The sequence below is a fragment of the Girardinichthys multiradiatus genome, chromosome 18, assembly GCF_021462225.1.
Source record: "Girardinichthys multiradiatus isolate DD_20200921_A chromosome 18, DD_fGirMul_XY1, whole genome shotgun sequence".
Taxonomy (NCBI): domain Eukaryota; kingdom Metazoa; phylum Chordata; class Actinopteri; order Cyprinodontiformes; family Goodeidae; genus Girardinichthys; species Girardinichthys multiradiatus.
The window spans coordinates 15227717-15245220 of NC_061810.1; the positions used below are offsets into that span (position 1 = coordinate 15227717).

General features: G+C 40.4%; 1 protein-coding gene across 1 annotated transcript; it reads left to right on the forward strand.

Moving 5' to 3' along the window:
- The first annotated feature begins 521 nt into the window (after positions 1-521).
- fam118b (family with sequence similarity 118 member B) lies at positions 522-17418 on the forward strand. Its single transcript, XM_047391416.1, has 7 exons — positions 522-1030; positions 4073-4162; positions 4382-4634; positions 12355-12582; positions 13269-13397; positions 13500-13797; positions 16470-17418. Exons 2-7 carry the CDS (start codon positions 4080-4082, stop codon positions 16538-16540), a joined length of 1062 nt encoding a protein of 353 aa, XP_047247372.1. The 5' UTR covers positions 522-1030; positions 4073-4079; the 3' UTR covers positions 16541-17418.
- The last annotated feature ends 86 nt before the right edge of the window (positions 17419-17504 follow it).

Consider the following 17504-nt stretch of genomic DNA (forward strand, 5'->3'; position numbering starts at 1 on the left):
AAACAACTTTGCTTTTCAATTAACAATAAAAAAGGTTTGATTTTTCAACTACAAGATGACTTCCTCAACCAGACATTCTATTTAGCAGAAAAGTGTGACACTTTCTTTACAATTTATATAATATTTTTCACACGTATGTTAATGGTCGCAATAAAAGGTTGCAGTAAATGAGTTCACCATTTGTATGTATCTTCAATGATGTAAGCAACATATGGTTGCGTCACAGCCATATGGTTGAGTCTCCTGCTGCGTTCAAATGCTTTTTGTAAAAGTTCACGCTTTGAAATTATAAAACTTTTGTTTTGCAGTTAAATTGCAAAAGAATACGGATACAGGTATTTCATATTGTTCAGGAAACATCCATGTCATCGCTTAGAATGTCATGGGATTATAAAGCAAATATCGTTATTAGTCGTTTAGGGTGACGTTCAAGTGACTGTTTTCGTACGGCGCGTGAGGGCGTCATAAAAGTCGGTGCACATTACCGTCAGCGGGCGGTCACTTTATTGGTTTAAAAACCGTCAACACAGACGGAAGAGCTGCGAGTGGCTCTGACAGCAGCAGAGGTCGAGAGCGTTTATGGTACCGGACGACTCACGGGTAGAATACATTAATTAGAGCTACATATGTTTTAGTCGTAAGTTGTTCTGTCAGAATGACCAGCAGCAGCAGTATCGAGGGAGTTTTGTGCCTTTAATAACCCTGGACTTTTATTTTTTATTTTTGTCTCCGGTAACAAAGTTGTTTAAAAAAAAACGAGGTTGTGCCGGATCTGATCTGAGCAGGCCTGAATTGTTTAGGGGAGTTTTTTTTCTCCCAAGTTATTGATGAGACTGTAACCTTTATTAAACAGGTTAACATAAAAAAAGGGAAGAAAAAAAAAAAAAACAACAAAAAACGCCACGAAGGCTAATCAATTTCCAAACTCCTCAAAGTGGATCAAGTTCAACCTTGACTGACTTTATTTGACTTATAATTAAGGGACCAAAACACCTCAGCTGAAATAAACACTGGAGTTACCTGGGGGAAGGTGAGTTACGTTTTACGTGCTTTTTTTTAACGCATGACATCAAATGTTTAATTCATTTGTATCATGTAACAAACGTCAGTCAGTCAGTCAGTCATTTTCTACCGCTTATTCCATAGTGGGTCGCGGGGAAGCTGGTGCCTATCTCCAGCAGTCTATGGGCGAGAGGCGGGGTACACCCTGGACACGGAAACAAACGTCACAAACAAAAAAATATTTCCTTGAGCATCTTCAGGAAATCTGATCAAACTTTCTGAGCTTAGCGTTGAGCTAAAAGCGAAGTAACATTTAGAATATTATGAATTTGAAGCAAAATATATTTTGTTATAAAGTAAAAACAAATGTAGTGGACACAATGTTTATTTATAAAAAGCCTATCCAGCTTGTGACATCACGTAAGGAAAAGAATAAAATATTTCCTGGTTGCAAGGCAAGGACAGTGTTGGGTAAGACCAGATGAAGTATTGTTTGGAGCTTTTGTTTGATGAGAGGTTTCACTGATAATAACATCTCCAATATATGTTGTTCTTGTGCTAGGGCTTCACAATACATCACAAATATATAGTCATCATAATATGACTGTGCAATATTAATGTTGCAAAGGACTGTTTGGAAAGCAGTAATTGTTGGTTAGTACATTTCAGGGATTAATGTTTTGCATACCAATAAGATAATCGGCCTGACGGAGGAGCTTCACCGCTGTAGGCTAGATGCTCACATCTAATACAGATGACAGTAGCTAAGATGCTAAAGGTTACAGAGTCAGAAGGCTGATAGATGAGAAAGAGTAGAGGAAGGGCAATGTGGTTTTATGTCAACTGATATAATCATCGCAATATTTAGCAATAATAGCACAATTGGAAGATGCTCTAATGTTATGCAGCCAACAATCAAACAGAAGGATGTTTATTCATTAATTTGTTTTATGTAGGTTTATCTCATTAGGATCTCAGATCCTTCATCCAAGGGAGACCCAGCCAAGATAGCAGGAGTGCCAGTCAAAGTAAAAGTCTCGTACTCGTCGTCTTCCGCTTATCTGGGACCGGGTCGCGGGGGCAGCAGACTCAGCAAAGACACCCAGACGTCCACCTCCCCAGACACCTCCTCCGGGGGGAGCCCAAGGCGTTCCCAGGCCAGCCGAGAGACATAGTCCCTCCAGCATGTCCTGGGCCGTCCCCTGGGCCTCCTCCTGGTGGGACGTGCCTGGAACATCTCCCGAGGAAGGCGTCCAGGAGGCATCCAGTATAGATGCCAGAGCCACCTAAACTGGCTCCTCTCGATGTGGAGGAGCAGCGGCTCTACTCAGAGCGCCTCCCGGATGGCCGAGCTCCTCACCCTATCTCTAAGGGAGTGCCCGGCCACCCTACAGAGGAAGCTCATTTCAGCCGCTTCTATCCGGGATCTCGTTCTTTCGGTCATGACCCAAAGTTCATGGCCATAGGTGAGGGTAGGAACGTAGACCGACCGGTAAATCGAGAGCTTCGCTTTTCGGCTCAGCTCTCTCTTCACCACAACGGACTGGCACAGCGCTCCTCATTACTGCGGGAGCCGCATAGATCTGTCTGTCAATCTCCCGCTCCATTCTTCACTCACTCGTGAACAAGACCCCGAGATACTTGAACTCCTCCACTTGAGGCAGGAACTCCCCTCCAACTTGAAGAGGACAAGCCTCCCTTTTCATGGCCTCGTACTTGGAGGAGCTGATCCTCATCCCACCCGCTTCACACTCGGCTGCGAACCGCCCCAGCGCATGCTGGAGGTCTTGGCTAGAGGGGGCCAGCAGGACCACGTCATCCGCAAAAAGAAAAGACGAAATCCTCTGGTCCCCAAACCAGATATCCGTAGGCCTTACCAGGGAGGCTGAGGAGTGTGATCCCCCTGTAGTTGGAACACACTCTCCGGTCACCCTTCTTATGTAGGGGGACCACCACCCCAGTCTGCCAGTCCAGAGGCACTGTCCCCGACCGCCATGCAACGTTGAAGAGGCGTGTCAACCATGACAGCCCCACAACATCCAGAGACTTGAGGTACTCAGGGCGGATCTCATCCACCCCTGAACCCCTGCCACCGCGGAGCTTTTTAACCACCTCGGTGACTTCAGCCTGGTTGATGAAAGAGTCCAACCCCGAGTCCCCAGCTTCTGTTTCCACCAAGGAATGCGTGATGGCAGGATTGAGGAGATCCTCGAAGTACTCCTTCCACCGCCCGATAATGTCCCCAAAGTAAAAGTCACACAACACAACTGTAAATTACATGACAAAACTGATGAAGTTCAGACAGAAGATTGTCCCAGGCATCAGGTGCCAAAAACCCCAGAGGTTTCTTTCCCCAGTTCAGTTGGAAACGCCATTTTCAAAATGTCTGTTGCATGAACAATTATTATTTCCTGGTTTCTTTAACAAAAGGCTTACAAATCAAGAAATAATTTACCCAGAATGTTATTGCATGCAAACACTTACTAATGACTGAGGTGGTGAGTATGAGTGGATGACCAGTTCACATTACTGTTGAAAATATGATGATGAGTGAGAACACCACAGTTGGGAATAATGTCATTGCCCTGTGACTTACACTAAAGACAAAGACCGTTAACAGATGCATTCACATTCCGTTTATCTCGGTGGTCAACAAAAAGGTCAAAGGTTTCCATTATTTTATAATAAAAGAAAAGCAGAGCCTAATTCTTGTTCTTCAACTTGTTTAAAGGTGTTCTCCTTTAAAGACAACAGCAGAGAAGTGAAAAGCTGAATCCAGAATGCTTTGTGTTAATTATTTATAAATAGAGTAAACATTTAAGGGCCAAGAATTTAACCTAGTGGAACACCCCCATTGACATGTAATAAATTGGATCTTATTCTCCTGAGTTCGACCTGTGAAATAATTTCCCAACCATCCAGCAGCTTGTTTAGACAAAACTAATATTTAATCCATTCAGTTAAAATCAAGTGATCAGCAGCATCAAAGAACGATGTGAACTTGTAATTGTTTAAATTGGCCACACCAGCTGCTTTAGGGAGATTAAGGAGCTGGCCATGTTTGTTGCAGGAGCTGAATGGCCTCTGTTGTAGCAGTGAAAACTGAGAAGCGACCAGCAGCTGATTCTCAGGATGCAGAGTCGAATGCTAAAAAGCCCAGGTAAGCTCAGGTGCACCTGCACACTGTTTCTATTACACATTCAGGATTTTTCAGCAGAGCTGATTAAAATCTTTGCTAATCCTAAATGAAGGTAGGTTTTAGTTACATGTTCCATGCTAGCAGGCTGGAAAATGCTTTGTTTAACCTTCATGCTGTCAGAGGGATTTGGGAAGCACCATATTTGGAACTGTCATCTATCCATCTCTGCCTGCCCCAAAGGAAACTGCTGCCCAGCCTAAAGACCAAGCGAGCCCCCGAGCTTGTCCTGGTGATTGGCACCGGGGTGAGCTCTGCGGTAGCTCCGCAGGTTCCTGCTCTACGCTCTTGGAAAGGGCTTATCCAGGCCCTTCTTGACGCAGCCAATGACTTTGACCTGCTGGAGGAGGAGGAGAGCCGGCGTTTCCAGAAGCACATGCAGGAAGACAAGAATTTGGTGCATGTGGCCCATGACCTCATTCAGAAACTTTCTCCGGTAAGAACGTCTGAGTCTTATTTCCTTCCTCCCTTTGCTAAATCTCTGTTTTGCACATGTAGGACTGTAAACACTGCCGCTGACCTTTCCTGAACCAGGGACATTCTGTTTTTACTTCCACAGATTCATGTCCAATCATTGTATCTCTACCTTCTTAAAGAACTTTATGTCATTACAAAGGGTTGTTGGATTTCTTTTATTCAACATGGTCAACACTAACAGACATTATAGACATTTTATCTAGTGTACGTAATTGAGGTTTGGAGGTTTTCTGGGCACGTCCCACTAGGAGGAGACCCTGGGGAAAAAACAGAGCTTGCTGGAGGGACTATATATATCCCGTCTGGCCTGGAAACACCTTGGGATCCCCCAGAATGAGCTGGTTGTTGTCGCTGGGGAGAGGGACGTCTGTGGTTCCCTCCTGGACCTGTCGCGGCCGCGATCTGATCTCGGATAAGCGTAAAATGATGAATAGATGGATGGAAGGTTAACAGGTTAAGTGTGTCTGAAATACAGCTCTGTGCAAATATTTTAAACCTTCATGTGATTTCATTGTTTGCTTCCAAAGATTTAGCTTTTCTTGGAACCTTGTGTTGAGTGACCAATGATCAGTAGTTCTCCAGGTTTTGTGAAGGTCTACCTGGTTTTTGTTTAGACGTTTTTGATCATCTATTCGATGGCAATGTTTCATCCTAGAATTTTTTGGGGGATTTTTGAAAACACTTCTGCTAAAATAATATTTTATCTTCGTCAAACAATGTTATAACTGCAATAATTCAGTAATTGAAGTAATGAAATGTTAACCTACTAACGTTTTGTTGAACAATGCTTTTAACAAAGATCTGTTTTAAAATCAGTTCTTTGCTATTGAGTCAAACGTGTTATAGGTAACACTAGTGGGTCTCTTGGGTTTATGAGCCTTTTTATGACAGAATGATTCATAGGTCAGGGTTAAAATGGCTTAACAAACGCAAAAGTGTTCTTCTGATGTCATTTACTGGAGTGTAAATAAAAAAGTTAAATGAAAACGTTTTAAATGAACTTTAGAAAGGTAGAAGAAATAATACTCAAGGTGAGAAGTAAGTCTGGCTTTTTGGAAGGAAAGAAATCTGGGATTATGTGTTGGGATGAAGGATATGGAACATGCCACTTTGCAGTGATGGCACCATCTTGTTTAATTGTATTTTTCATATTAAAAACTAACTATGCCATTTTTGCCATGAAACCTTAATATTTGATATTAATCTCCTAGTGGCCAGACAATTATTAGCAGAACTGTGTATGCTGCAGTGTCAAATGCATAGCAAAGCTATGGTGGAGGATTATTTTCGTATGATATTGTCTTTTCATATAATAAGTAAAATATGGATAAATAACAACTCTCAGCAGATAATGCTTAAATCCAGACTAGATGGTCTCAAAAGGTGAAGCTAAGGTCTAATCTCAGAGGGGCCAATACAAAAGCTAATTTCTACTGTCTGAAATCAATTCTCAACAGTCACAGGAGTTTATGCAAGCGCTATTTTACGAACCTTTAAACGGTCAGTGCATTGGATGAGTTATGAGTTAGTGCACTGAAGAGAGTTATCTACTGCAGGCGAGACACTAACTGCTTATTTCTGCTTTTAGCAGAACCTCACTTCAAAAATTCTGAACTAAGTTATATGACCTTAGAATGGCCCCTAATATTTAATTTCATACATCCCTTATTTGTGTTGTTTTAGGCTTCTGGACAAAGATGGTGAAAGGAAACTGCTCTATTGACTCTAGAAATAGAAAGTATCTAATGTCATTTCCTGCGGCTTTGGCGGCGTCTGTGTTTTTGAGGCCAATAAACAGACTGACGTTTGTATCAAATAGGAGATGTTCAGTTCAAGCAGACACACTTGATTTGGCCTGCAAGTTGCATCAATAGTACTATGAAACCATGGAAATGTATATCCATATGCGTGACATAAACAAGGTTTTCAGTTAATTAAAATCTTAAAACATTTCCCATGTGGGCACCAATCAAAGTCACATCAATTCCATAAATATTCCTGCTATCCAATCATGACGTGACATTACAATTTGACCGTTTGTACCTGTACAGGAATTCGCATTCTTTTCGAGACAAAACAGACACATTTTTGGAAGGTGGCTCATAAAAATGATTTAATTCCTGTTCTTAAACTGATTGCTGCAGCTTTTATGAGTTTGGGCTGTTATTAATAAATCAGTGAAACATTCAGGAGGGGAAAAAAACCATGGGATTCACATACAACAGAACCGGTCTGGTCTGGTCTGGAGCGGGGCTGGCAGATGGGAGTCTTAATACCGTTTGCCTCCTGTGTTAGTCATGTCTCACCGCACCTTTGACATTGATAAAAACATGCTTTGTTTCAGCCCTCTGCCTGTCGGGACAAAGGGAACAAACAGCGCTTTTATGGCTTTATCCGTTGTGTTTATTTCGATCCACAGTCGCGCGGACACCAGCCCACTCCCATTGGCCGCAGACACAGTGGGGTCCAGAACAGCGGGTCGGAGGGAAGGAAAAAACAAAAAAACAAACATGGAATAATGAGAACCAGAACTGCCTCCCCCAGCCCATTCCTCCCCTCCTGTAGCCCAGATTTTCTGTCCAGACAGATTTAAAGCTTCACCTATGACTACAGTGGGTTATAGTAGAGCATGTGAACATGAACTAACTCCATTCACAAAACACATGCAGATAGTTCATCTTGTTTCATTGAACTTTCACTCTTCTTTGGCGCAGTAATCCTCTGCAAGAGTTGCCTTTAGAGAAAGACGTCATACTAAATTAAACCTATTTTTTCAACGGTGTTTTACCGTTTCCATAAACTGCAGACTTTATGATAACAACTTGTCCTTGGAATGCTTGTATGTGTCTGGGTGTGAGACACCTGGCTCATGGCCTGTTGGCGGTTTAATCCACTTTCATGGATTTGTGTATCGGCCAAGTTTCTGTGCTCTGTAGAAGTAATGAGTGTACCGTAATCTGATGGGAAAACTCTTGCTTTCATTATTAATCCTTTCACACTTTCTGCCTTAGCAACAGCAAAGGTCTTAAGGCATGTCCTGTTTCAAACAAGAAAGAAAATGTTCATTCATCTGTCATTGCTTATTGCTTAATTCTCATCTATTATGTTTGACATATTTGTTCAAATAGTGAAATATATATCTGCTGAAAGCAACCAGTGGGGCTTCTTTGTGACTGAAAGATCATTTTATCACTTTGGGATGGATATTATAAATTTAAAGAAGCAGGGCTATTTACTTGTTCTTTAGTTGGTTATTACATAAGCAGCGAGTCAGCCCAAGGACAGGAGTGATCAGGATGGGTGCTGTGGACACTAGCTGTGGATAATGAGCTTCTTCCTATGGAAAGGACTCCTGCTGTTTAACCCATTAGAGCAGTAATCAGTGGAAGTCAGGGCAGCATTTCCTTCCAGTCTCAGATCACCTTGGTCACAGCTCAAGTCTTTGCTATTCTTAGTTACCAGCATCTTCCTCACTCTTTGTTTTTTGGGTGTTACAACACCCTCAGCAAGATTAAGACCAGACTTATGCCACACAGTGACAGGACATAATCTTTAAGCAGAATAATGCGGTGAGTTGCTGCTCAAGTAACTGAGGAAAGGATCAGAGAGGGGAATGGAGTGTTGGACTCATACAGATGTTTTAAGGTCCAACACACAACTATGCATTACCAGGGTTAATATGCAGCCTGAAGAGTCTGGAATTTTAAATATTGAAAACATTGAAAACATTTGTATTTCTAGACTTTATTCCCCACCCTAGTGTTAAATTGTATTGTCAATCCAGCTGTCCATTTGTCCACCATCCTTACATCCATTTACAATCTATGGTTTTAGCAGATTCAATACTAAAAGCCTGACCCCTGTAAAAATATCTGCAGTAATCTTCTAGTGATCTTCTGAAATGGATTGAGAACTGTGAAAAAATTAATTAATCCCATTTTCGTAGAACACAAAATCAAACATCTTTTTACCTTTTACTTCCTCGTTTTTCTATTTTTTCTTCCTACACTGTAAACTGGGTTGCACGGTGGCGCGGTTGGTAGCACTGTTGCCTTGCAGCAAGGTGGTCCTGAGTTCGACTCCTGGCCGGGGGTCTTTCTGCATTGAGTTTGCATGTTCTCCCCATGCATGCCTGGGTTCTCACTGGGTATTCTGGCTTCCTCCCACAGTCCAAAGACATGCCTGTTAGGTTAATTGGTCTCTGTGTGAATGTACCCCTACTTACTTCTGAGTAGTTCTGATCGATCTTGTTCTGATGCCATATTTGCCATATGAAAATATATATATTTTTGGCACTAGGGTTAAGGTCTGTCTTCACCACTCGGTGTTTAAATTGAATGGTGAAGTACCTAGGGCACAGAAATTCTTTTTTTTTTTGTTTAATGAATGATAATTTTATTTTGATGTGATCTATTTTTTTTTTTTACCTGCTCAAAAACAAACTAAACACCCAATGTTTCAGTGAAACTAATGAAGTTGTCAGATTTTTGCGGGAAAGGGATCTGTCAATCATTGTAGACCCAAAATATAAGAAGGATATCACAAATATGTGTTATTAAAAGAACAACACAGAATTTACAGGTTTTTTTTTTTTTTTCGTGTAGATTGTTTCCTATTTATTATGTTTTGAAAGAAAAATAAAATTGCCATATTTACCCAGGTTTAATGTATGGGTGGGCTCCAATCTGCTTTTGAATAAAAGCTGCTCTATGTTTGTGGTCATATTTAGTATATAATTTGAATTAAGCAAAACACCTGGTTAATAATAGACACATACTTTATATTAAACCGATTTTCTTCCATTTTAATATTTCAGTTTGTTAGTAAAACTATTGCTGTTAAAAGTGCATGTACAGCATTCGCTGGCAGGGCCAATTTGTTTCATTTTTTTTAAATTCTGATTAAATACCGCACAAAATCATTCTAAGGACTGAAAATGGCCCAGGGGCCGTAGTTTAGACACCCCTGGTTTAGATCACTTCAGTCTTTGAGAACTTTGAAACATTTCTATAACTTGGCTCATTTGACAATGAATAAGACACTTTATCTGGGTTTGTTTTGACATTGTAGCCAAGCCAGCTGACTTAAGCGGCATGCACACACACTCACACACACGCATATACAGGTCCTTCTCACAATATTAGCATATTGTGATAAAGTTCATTATTTTCCATAATGTCATGATGAAAATTTAACATTCATATATTTTAGATTCATTGCACACTAACTGAAATATTTCAGGTCTTTTATTGTTTTAATACGGATGATTTTGGCATACAGCTCATGAAAACCCAAAATTCCTATCTCACAAAATTAGCATATCATTAAAAGGGTCTCTAAACGAGCTATGAACCTAATCATCTGAATCAACGAGTTAACTCTGAACACCTGCAAAAGATTCCTGAGGCCTTTAAAACTCCCAGCCTGGTTCATCACTCAAAACTCCAATCATGGGTAAGACTGCCGACCTGACTGCTGTCCAGAAGGCCACTATTGACACCCTCAAGCAAGAGGGTAAGACACAGAAAGACATTTCTGAACAAATAGGCTGTTCCCAGAGTGCTGTATCAAGGCACCTCAGTGGGAAGTCTGTGGGAAGAAAAAAGTGTGGCAGAAAACGCTGCACAACAAGAAGAGGTGACCGGACCCTGAGGAAGATTGTGGAGAAGGGCCGATTCCAGACCTTGGGGGACCTGCGGAAGCAGTGGACTGAGTCTGGAGTAGAAACATCCAGAGCCACCGTGCACAGGCGTGTGCAGGAAATGGGCTACAGGTGCCGCATTCCCCAGGTCAAGCCACTTTTGAACCAGAAACAGCAGCAGAAGCGCCTGACCTGGGCTACAGAGAAGCAGCACTGGACTGTTGCTCAGTGGTCCAAAGTACTTTTTTCGGATGAAAGCAAATTCTGCATGTCATTCGGAAATCAAGGTGCCAGAGTCTGGAGGAAGACTGGGGAGAAGGAAATGCCAAAATGCCAGAAGTCCAGTGTCAAGTACCCACAGTCAGTGATGGTCTGGGGTGTCGTGTCAGCTGCTGGTGTTGGTCCACTGTGTTTTATCAAGGGCAGGGTCAATGCAGCTAGCTATCAGGAGATTTTGGAGCACTTCATGCTTCCATCTGCTGAAAAGCTTTATGGAGATGAAGATTTCATTTTTCAGCACGACCTGGCACCTGCTCACAGTGCCAAAACCACTGGTAAATGGTTTACTGACCATGGTATCACTGTGCTCAATTGGCCTGCCAACTCTCCTGACCTGAACCCCATAGAGAATCTGTGGGATATTGTGAAAAGAACATTGAGAGACTCAAGACCCAACACTCTGGATGAGCTAAAGGCCGCTATCGAAGCATCCTGGGCCTCCATAAGACCTCAGCAGTGCCACAGGCTGATTGCCTCCATGCCACGCCGCATTGAAGCAGTCATTTCTGCCAAAGGATTCCCGACCAAGTATTGAGTGCATAACTGCACATGATTATTTGAAGGTTGACGTTTTTTGTATTAAAAACACTTTTCTTTTATTGGTCGGATGAAATATGCTAATTTTGTGAGATAGGAATTTTGGGTTTTCATGAGCTGTATGCCAAAATCATCCGTATTAAGACAATAAAAGACCTGAAATATTTCAGTTAGTGTGCAATGAATCTAAAATATATGAATGTTAAATTTTCATCATGACATTATGGAAAATAATGAACTTTATCACAATATGCTAATATTTTGAGAAGGACCTGTAGACGAACACTACTGCTGCAAACTGCAACCAGGGGCTTTTCCTCACACTCAGCAATTTGGAGGAAAACAGTTAAGAAAATGATTAGGTTCATTAGTCGCGACAGCCCTACATGCTGATAAAGTAAAGCAGTGTGCTGATCATCATAAGGAAATGCCTACCAAAAATAGCTTCTTATCTAAACTTGCCCATATCCTTTGTCTGAGCATTCCTCAAAAAGATTAAAACAGCTGATAATGTAACAGGCCAAGGTAGGTAGAGCAGTCAAAGATTGTACTCAAGAGTATAATTACTTTAGTATATTTTTACTTAAATAGAAGTAAAAAGTAACCATCAAAAAAATTACTCAAGAGTGACGAAGTATTTGGTAAACAGGCTACTCAAGTACTGAGTAAATGTTTGATCATAAAATTTGATTTAATGTGTGAAAACAATGTACAATTATGTGCAAATTCTGGTATTTTAAAGAATAATGTTTAAATATAAAGGTTGTGTAACCAGTACTTACAGGAGATGATGTATATATTTTAGAACAGTGCAAATTACGTCCTGTGGCACAATATACACTATTTACTGTTAATTCACTTGACCTCCCAAAGGCACAGCAGATAGAAAATAACAATAAAACAAAGAAGTGTCACATTAACAGAAACTGTGTAGATCTTGTGAATGTCTGGTTAAAACATCCTTGTTCTTCATTCAGTCAAGTAACTGGATGTGGGTACATTAGCTGAATATTTAAAATGATATTACTCAAGTAAAAGTAAAATGTATGCTGCAGTAAAACTACTCATAGGACATACTTATTAAAACAAGTAAATGTAACTAGTTGCTACCCATCTCTGCAGGAGAACTCGTATTTAACTTGTAGGGTGCCGTATGTACTTTTTGAAAAGACATTTTTTAGAAAGTGCTATGAATGATGCGTCATTCTGTTATGTTTCCTAGAGGACGGGAAATGTGCGATCCACGTTCTTCAAAGACTGTCTGTACGAGGTGTTTGACGACTTGGAGTGCAAGATGGAGCACGCAGGGAAACATCTCCTGCGATCGGTGCTGCAGTTGATGGAGAGCGGCGCGCTGGTGCTCACCACCAACTTCGACAACCTGCTGGAGATCTACGCAGCCCACCAAGACACCAAACTGGAGTCTTTAGACCTGACAGATGAGAAGAAGGTAAACTCTGCTTCGATGGTTTTGTGCCACTAATTGATCTTTCCTGTAACAATGCATGATGTCAGCTTTTTTCTCAAACAAGTGCAAAGGTCACTTAATCATGCGCAGCAGTAAGCAGTGAGTTCTACTTTACTATATAAGTCTCCTAAGGTAGCTTAAAATAATGACCTTTAACAAATTCAGGTTTGGATATACATCTTATTATTGCTCACGCTATAAAATGCTTGAAAAAGCAAGTTTCTGCCCAAACATGATGTTGAAATTGCATACAGAAGTGACAAACTTCCCATTTGTGACATTGCATGTAAATCAAGTTCCTTGATGGCTGCTTTAGGGGAAACAAAGATAAGCCCTTTTTTGTTCTGACAGTTAAAGTTCTAGCCACTGATATGCAATTATATAGAACTAACTGTATTTACCTTAGTTTTACCATTGTGCTGAACAGGAATCAGCCTTTCACAAAGAGCCGTCTAGACATTTACATTTGCCTCAGCTTAGAGTTTAGTCATGCAGATTTTAGATCTGAGAGTGACCTGATGCTTTGCTTCTCAGCCCTGGTATTTATGCCTGGTCTCCACTGGGGCTAATGTTCTCTCACTAATATTTAGTGATCGTACTCCCTGCCCAGCCAGAACAGGATTTTGTGCGGTGGACTGTTAAGTGTACGTGTGCTTGTCTGTTTCGAGGTGTTGGAGTGGGCTCAGGAGAAACGGAGGTTAAGTGTCCTGCATATCCACGGTGTTTACACCAACCCCTGTGGGATTGTGCTGCACCCTGCTGGCTACCAGAACGTACTGAGGAACACTGAGGTTATGGTGAGCCATTAACTTCCTTTTTTTTAATGCTTTGGTTAGTTTAAAATACCAGCTGCTGTTTAAAGATAGCACCAAGTATTACTGCTTTTTCTCTTTTTACAGCGTGAGATCCAGAATTTGTACGAGACCAAATCCTTTGTGTTTCTCGGTTGTGGACGCACAGTGGACGATACGACCTTTCAGGCATTGTTCCTGGAGGCGGTCAAACACAAATCAGACCTGGAACACTTCATGCTTGTGCGACGGGAGGACGTGGGAGAGTTTAAGAAGTTACGTGACAACATGCTGGACAAGGGCATCAAGGTAATCTCCTACGGAGACGAGTACGCTGACCTGCCTGAGTACTTTGAGAGGCTAGCCAATGAGATCTGCAACCGTGACGTGTCTACCAATGGCTGGGGTAAGCTCCATGAAAGGCAGTGCATCCGGTTTTAGCTTGTTAAATCAGTTATCATTACATTTTAATTGGGTCAGTCTGTGAGGGTGAGGACAACTGCACTGGCTCTGAAAGAAGCTTCATGCCATCTCTAAAGGAGAATGAAAGACTTATAGTAAAGAAGTAATAGCATGACTGTTTTAGACCTTAAGCTATACTAGGAACTACTGTCCCTTTTGCATCACATGCTTTGGCTCAGCTCCATTTTTCTCCTTCTTTAAGCTGTACATGTTGTTGGTTTTAAGCAAGGACTTAGGCAGTTTTCTTTTAGTATTTGAGTCTACTTTGCTGTGAAACACGTTTGTCTCCTTACAGAGTTTTACGTTTTTGCAATTTTCACATCTAAAAGTTTCAGTTTAAACCCATTTCAATGAGGCAAAGTCAACCTGAGAAAATCACATCTTTCAAATTCGACTTCATTTGTTAGGGAAAACAACATATCCAAACTAACTTGGCTCTATGTAAAAAAAGTAAATGCCTCCTAAACCTAATAACTGGTTGGGCCACCCTTAGTGGAAAAAAGCTACCATCAAGCGTATGCAATAACTTGCCATGTTGCCATGACTCTTTTACATCACTGTGAGGAATTTTGGCCTTTTCTTTTCTCCAGAATTCAGCTATGTTGAAAGGTTCTTGAGCATGAACCGGTTTTACCTTATTTTTCCAGTCAGATTTAACTCCAGACTTTGACTAGGCCACTCCAAACCCTTCATTTTCTTTGTTTTTAAGCTATTCACAGGTGGACTTCTTCCTGGTGTTTTCACTGTCAGATCCTTGTCCTGGTGCACAATACAGGTACACTCAAGCTTAAGGTCACAAGCGGATGGCCAGATTTTGTCCTTCGGAAATTTATAGTAGAAAGCAGAAATCGTCATAAATTACGACAAGTTGTCCAGGTCCTGAAGTTGCAAAACAGCCCAGATCAGCACACTACTGCCACCATGTTTGACTGCCAGTATGATGTTCATTTTCTATAAGGATGTTAGTTTTGCATCACATGTAACAGGTCACACCTCTAAGAGTTCCACTTTTGTCTCATCAGTCCACAGAATATGGGATTCTTTGTGTGCCTGAATAACTTGTTGGTGTAACTTTGGTAACCTGGCCTCTTCTGGGAAGGTTCACCACTGTTCCATGTTTTCACTATTTGTAAATAATGGCTCTTACTGCGTCTTGAAATTTTTTAGATCAAGGTGGGTTAGTGGCATTTTGAGATCTTCTAGCTTACTTCATGTTGTCCTTTAGGCTACATTGGATGATAGTTAGGCAGCAATAAGGCCTGGATGTGGCAAGTGAAACATCAAAGTTCATTCATCATTTAACACGGGAGAATTTTGATTTCCCCCCTGATAAATTAAATCATGATTAGAAAACTACTTTTTGTGTTTACTCAGGTTATTTTTGTTTGATATTAAAATGAGTTTCATTTAAAACTATTAAGTGTGACAAAAAAGCAAAAACAGAAGAAATCTGTAAGAGAGTAAATTTGTTTTCACAGCACAGTATCTGCAGTAAACATGGTCCAGTTTCCAGTATGCCAATGTTTTTAAAGTTAGTCTCAGATCTGCTAAAATGTTCCGTCAAACTGTTTTAAAATTTTTAATCAGATTACTTTTTTTGTTTGTTTGTTGAGAAACTTAAAAACATGAACTAACATTAACTATTGGGTTTTTAAAAATATACAGGATGATCAAGCAGTTTTTTGTCGGCCCTAAATGTTGAAAGTCTGCTACCCAAGCATGCAGCGTTATTTTCCCAGCTAATATCAACTTGTTATACCTGTGTAACTATAGAGGTTATTACCTATGAATAGATTTAATATAACATAAATGACTTAAAAACTACTGTTAAATTTAGCAGGTGTTTATTCCAGGTTTCCGTTTTTCCTAAAGCTTTGTTTTTAAATCACCTATTAGTAAATACATATTAGGTATTAGCAGCAGTGAACAATTTGTTTTCTAAATAAAAGCTATTAGATCATGTTATAGAACATTTTGTGTAAACGCAGTGAAAATGGGTATTTTTAAATGAAGGTTATATTAGCGTACCCATGCCTAATTTGCAGCAGTATTTAAATTAGCTGTCTCTGAGGAAGCAAGACATCTTGAAATGTTACTACGATGTATTCGTCGTCACACACAGGGTATTGCAATATGCATAAATTTTAAATCCATGAAGAAAGTTGAATTCAGGAGTTAGTTCTGTATGTGAATATATTTCTCAATGTGCAACCAATTGTGAATATATTGTAATAACCTCATAAGGAAGTTTGGGTTTCTGTTAATGGAAAAAAAAAAAAAAACAAGGAAGAATTTAATGATCAGGAACGTCAGAGAAAACAGTTTCTCCTTAGCTATGATTGTGATATTATTTGATCAATCCAATGTTTTTTAAGACAGTTATGTTCTTCATGCCAGTAATTCACTTGACTAGTTGATTTACAGGGATATCATGATGAAAAAAAAGGTGCATTGACTGCTACAGATATCCTAACCCCAATATTTAACAATAATATTGCAACTGCATGTGTTCCTAATACACAGCTGCACTAACTGCTTTACTTTCCACCATTTAGGTGAGACTGCAAAGAAGGGTTGAATTTTATATAAATAAATACATTTTATTTGAATCCACAGGGTCACCATCACAAAATGCAGAAGAACAGCAGAATGGCTTCAGCACACAGAAAAACCTCCTCCAGGGTTAGGACCAGATGCAACTCCTTCACTTTGAGAAGCTGCCACGTTCAATAGAGGTTTTCAGAATAACAACTACAACTTTGCCCAAAACTCGTTTCCTAACTGCATGGAAAGTGTCTGGAGTGCAAATCATCTATATATTTTTCAAATCGTCATTATATTTATTTTTTTCCCCCGTCAGAGTTGGTGGAAAATGTGGGATCTGTTTCTTCTTCAGCTTATGCTGGGTCTGGTTCACTAAGTGCTACGTAGCGTAATCATTTTTTAGATGACTCTTAGGTGACCTAAAAGCGGACGATATTCCTCAGATGCTTATTTTATTTCATTTTAATAAGTTAAATAAATCTGTCAATGCCAAAACTAAACACCTCAAATCCCATTTCCTCGCATTTCAATGTTGCAGAAATCCTAATGTTTGGGGAAACTAAATGCAAGCGCACCACACTCAGAGGACAGACTGGCGTGTTTTCACTTCAGACTTGGAAGAAAAACTCATAGCCCTGTAACCAAACAGATGTTAATTTAGATATGCATTTCTGACAACGTTTCATCTTGAAGTACCTTCCTGCTTCTAGCTTCAAGGCGATAACATGCACCATACGCTCCCGAGTGAAAACAAACCTCGCGTTGATGGATCGATCCCAGCTACCAGCAAGGGGATGGGTGGGGTAAAATGCATCTGTAATTTGACAGGTAAATTAGTTTGTTACATAAAAAAGGTCAGGAGGGTGTTTTCATAGCAGTTCTACTTCCTGCCTGCAGCAATCCCTTTGCTTAAAACAAAGTGTTCTTTGTAAGCTTTTTTTAATGTATTTTTAAAACCTACATGTGTTTCTGCTGTAGTATTTATAAGAACCATTTTAAGAATAAAGCTTTTGGTATCCCACTCATGTTGTTTGTCACACTGACGACCACTGCGTGCCTCCTCCGTTTCAGCCCATAGTAACAGCAGCTCTCACTCTCCAGGCCTAC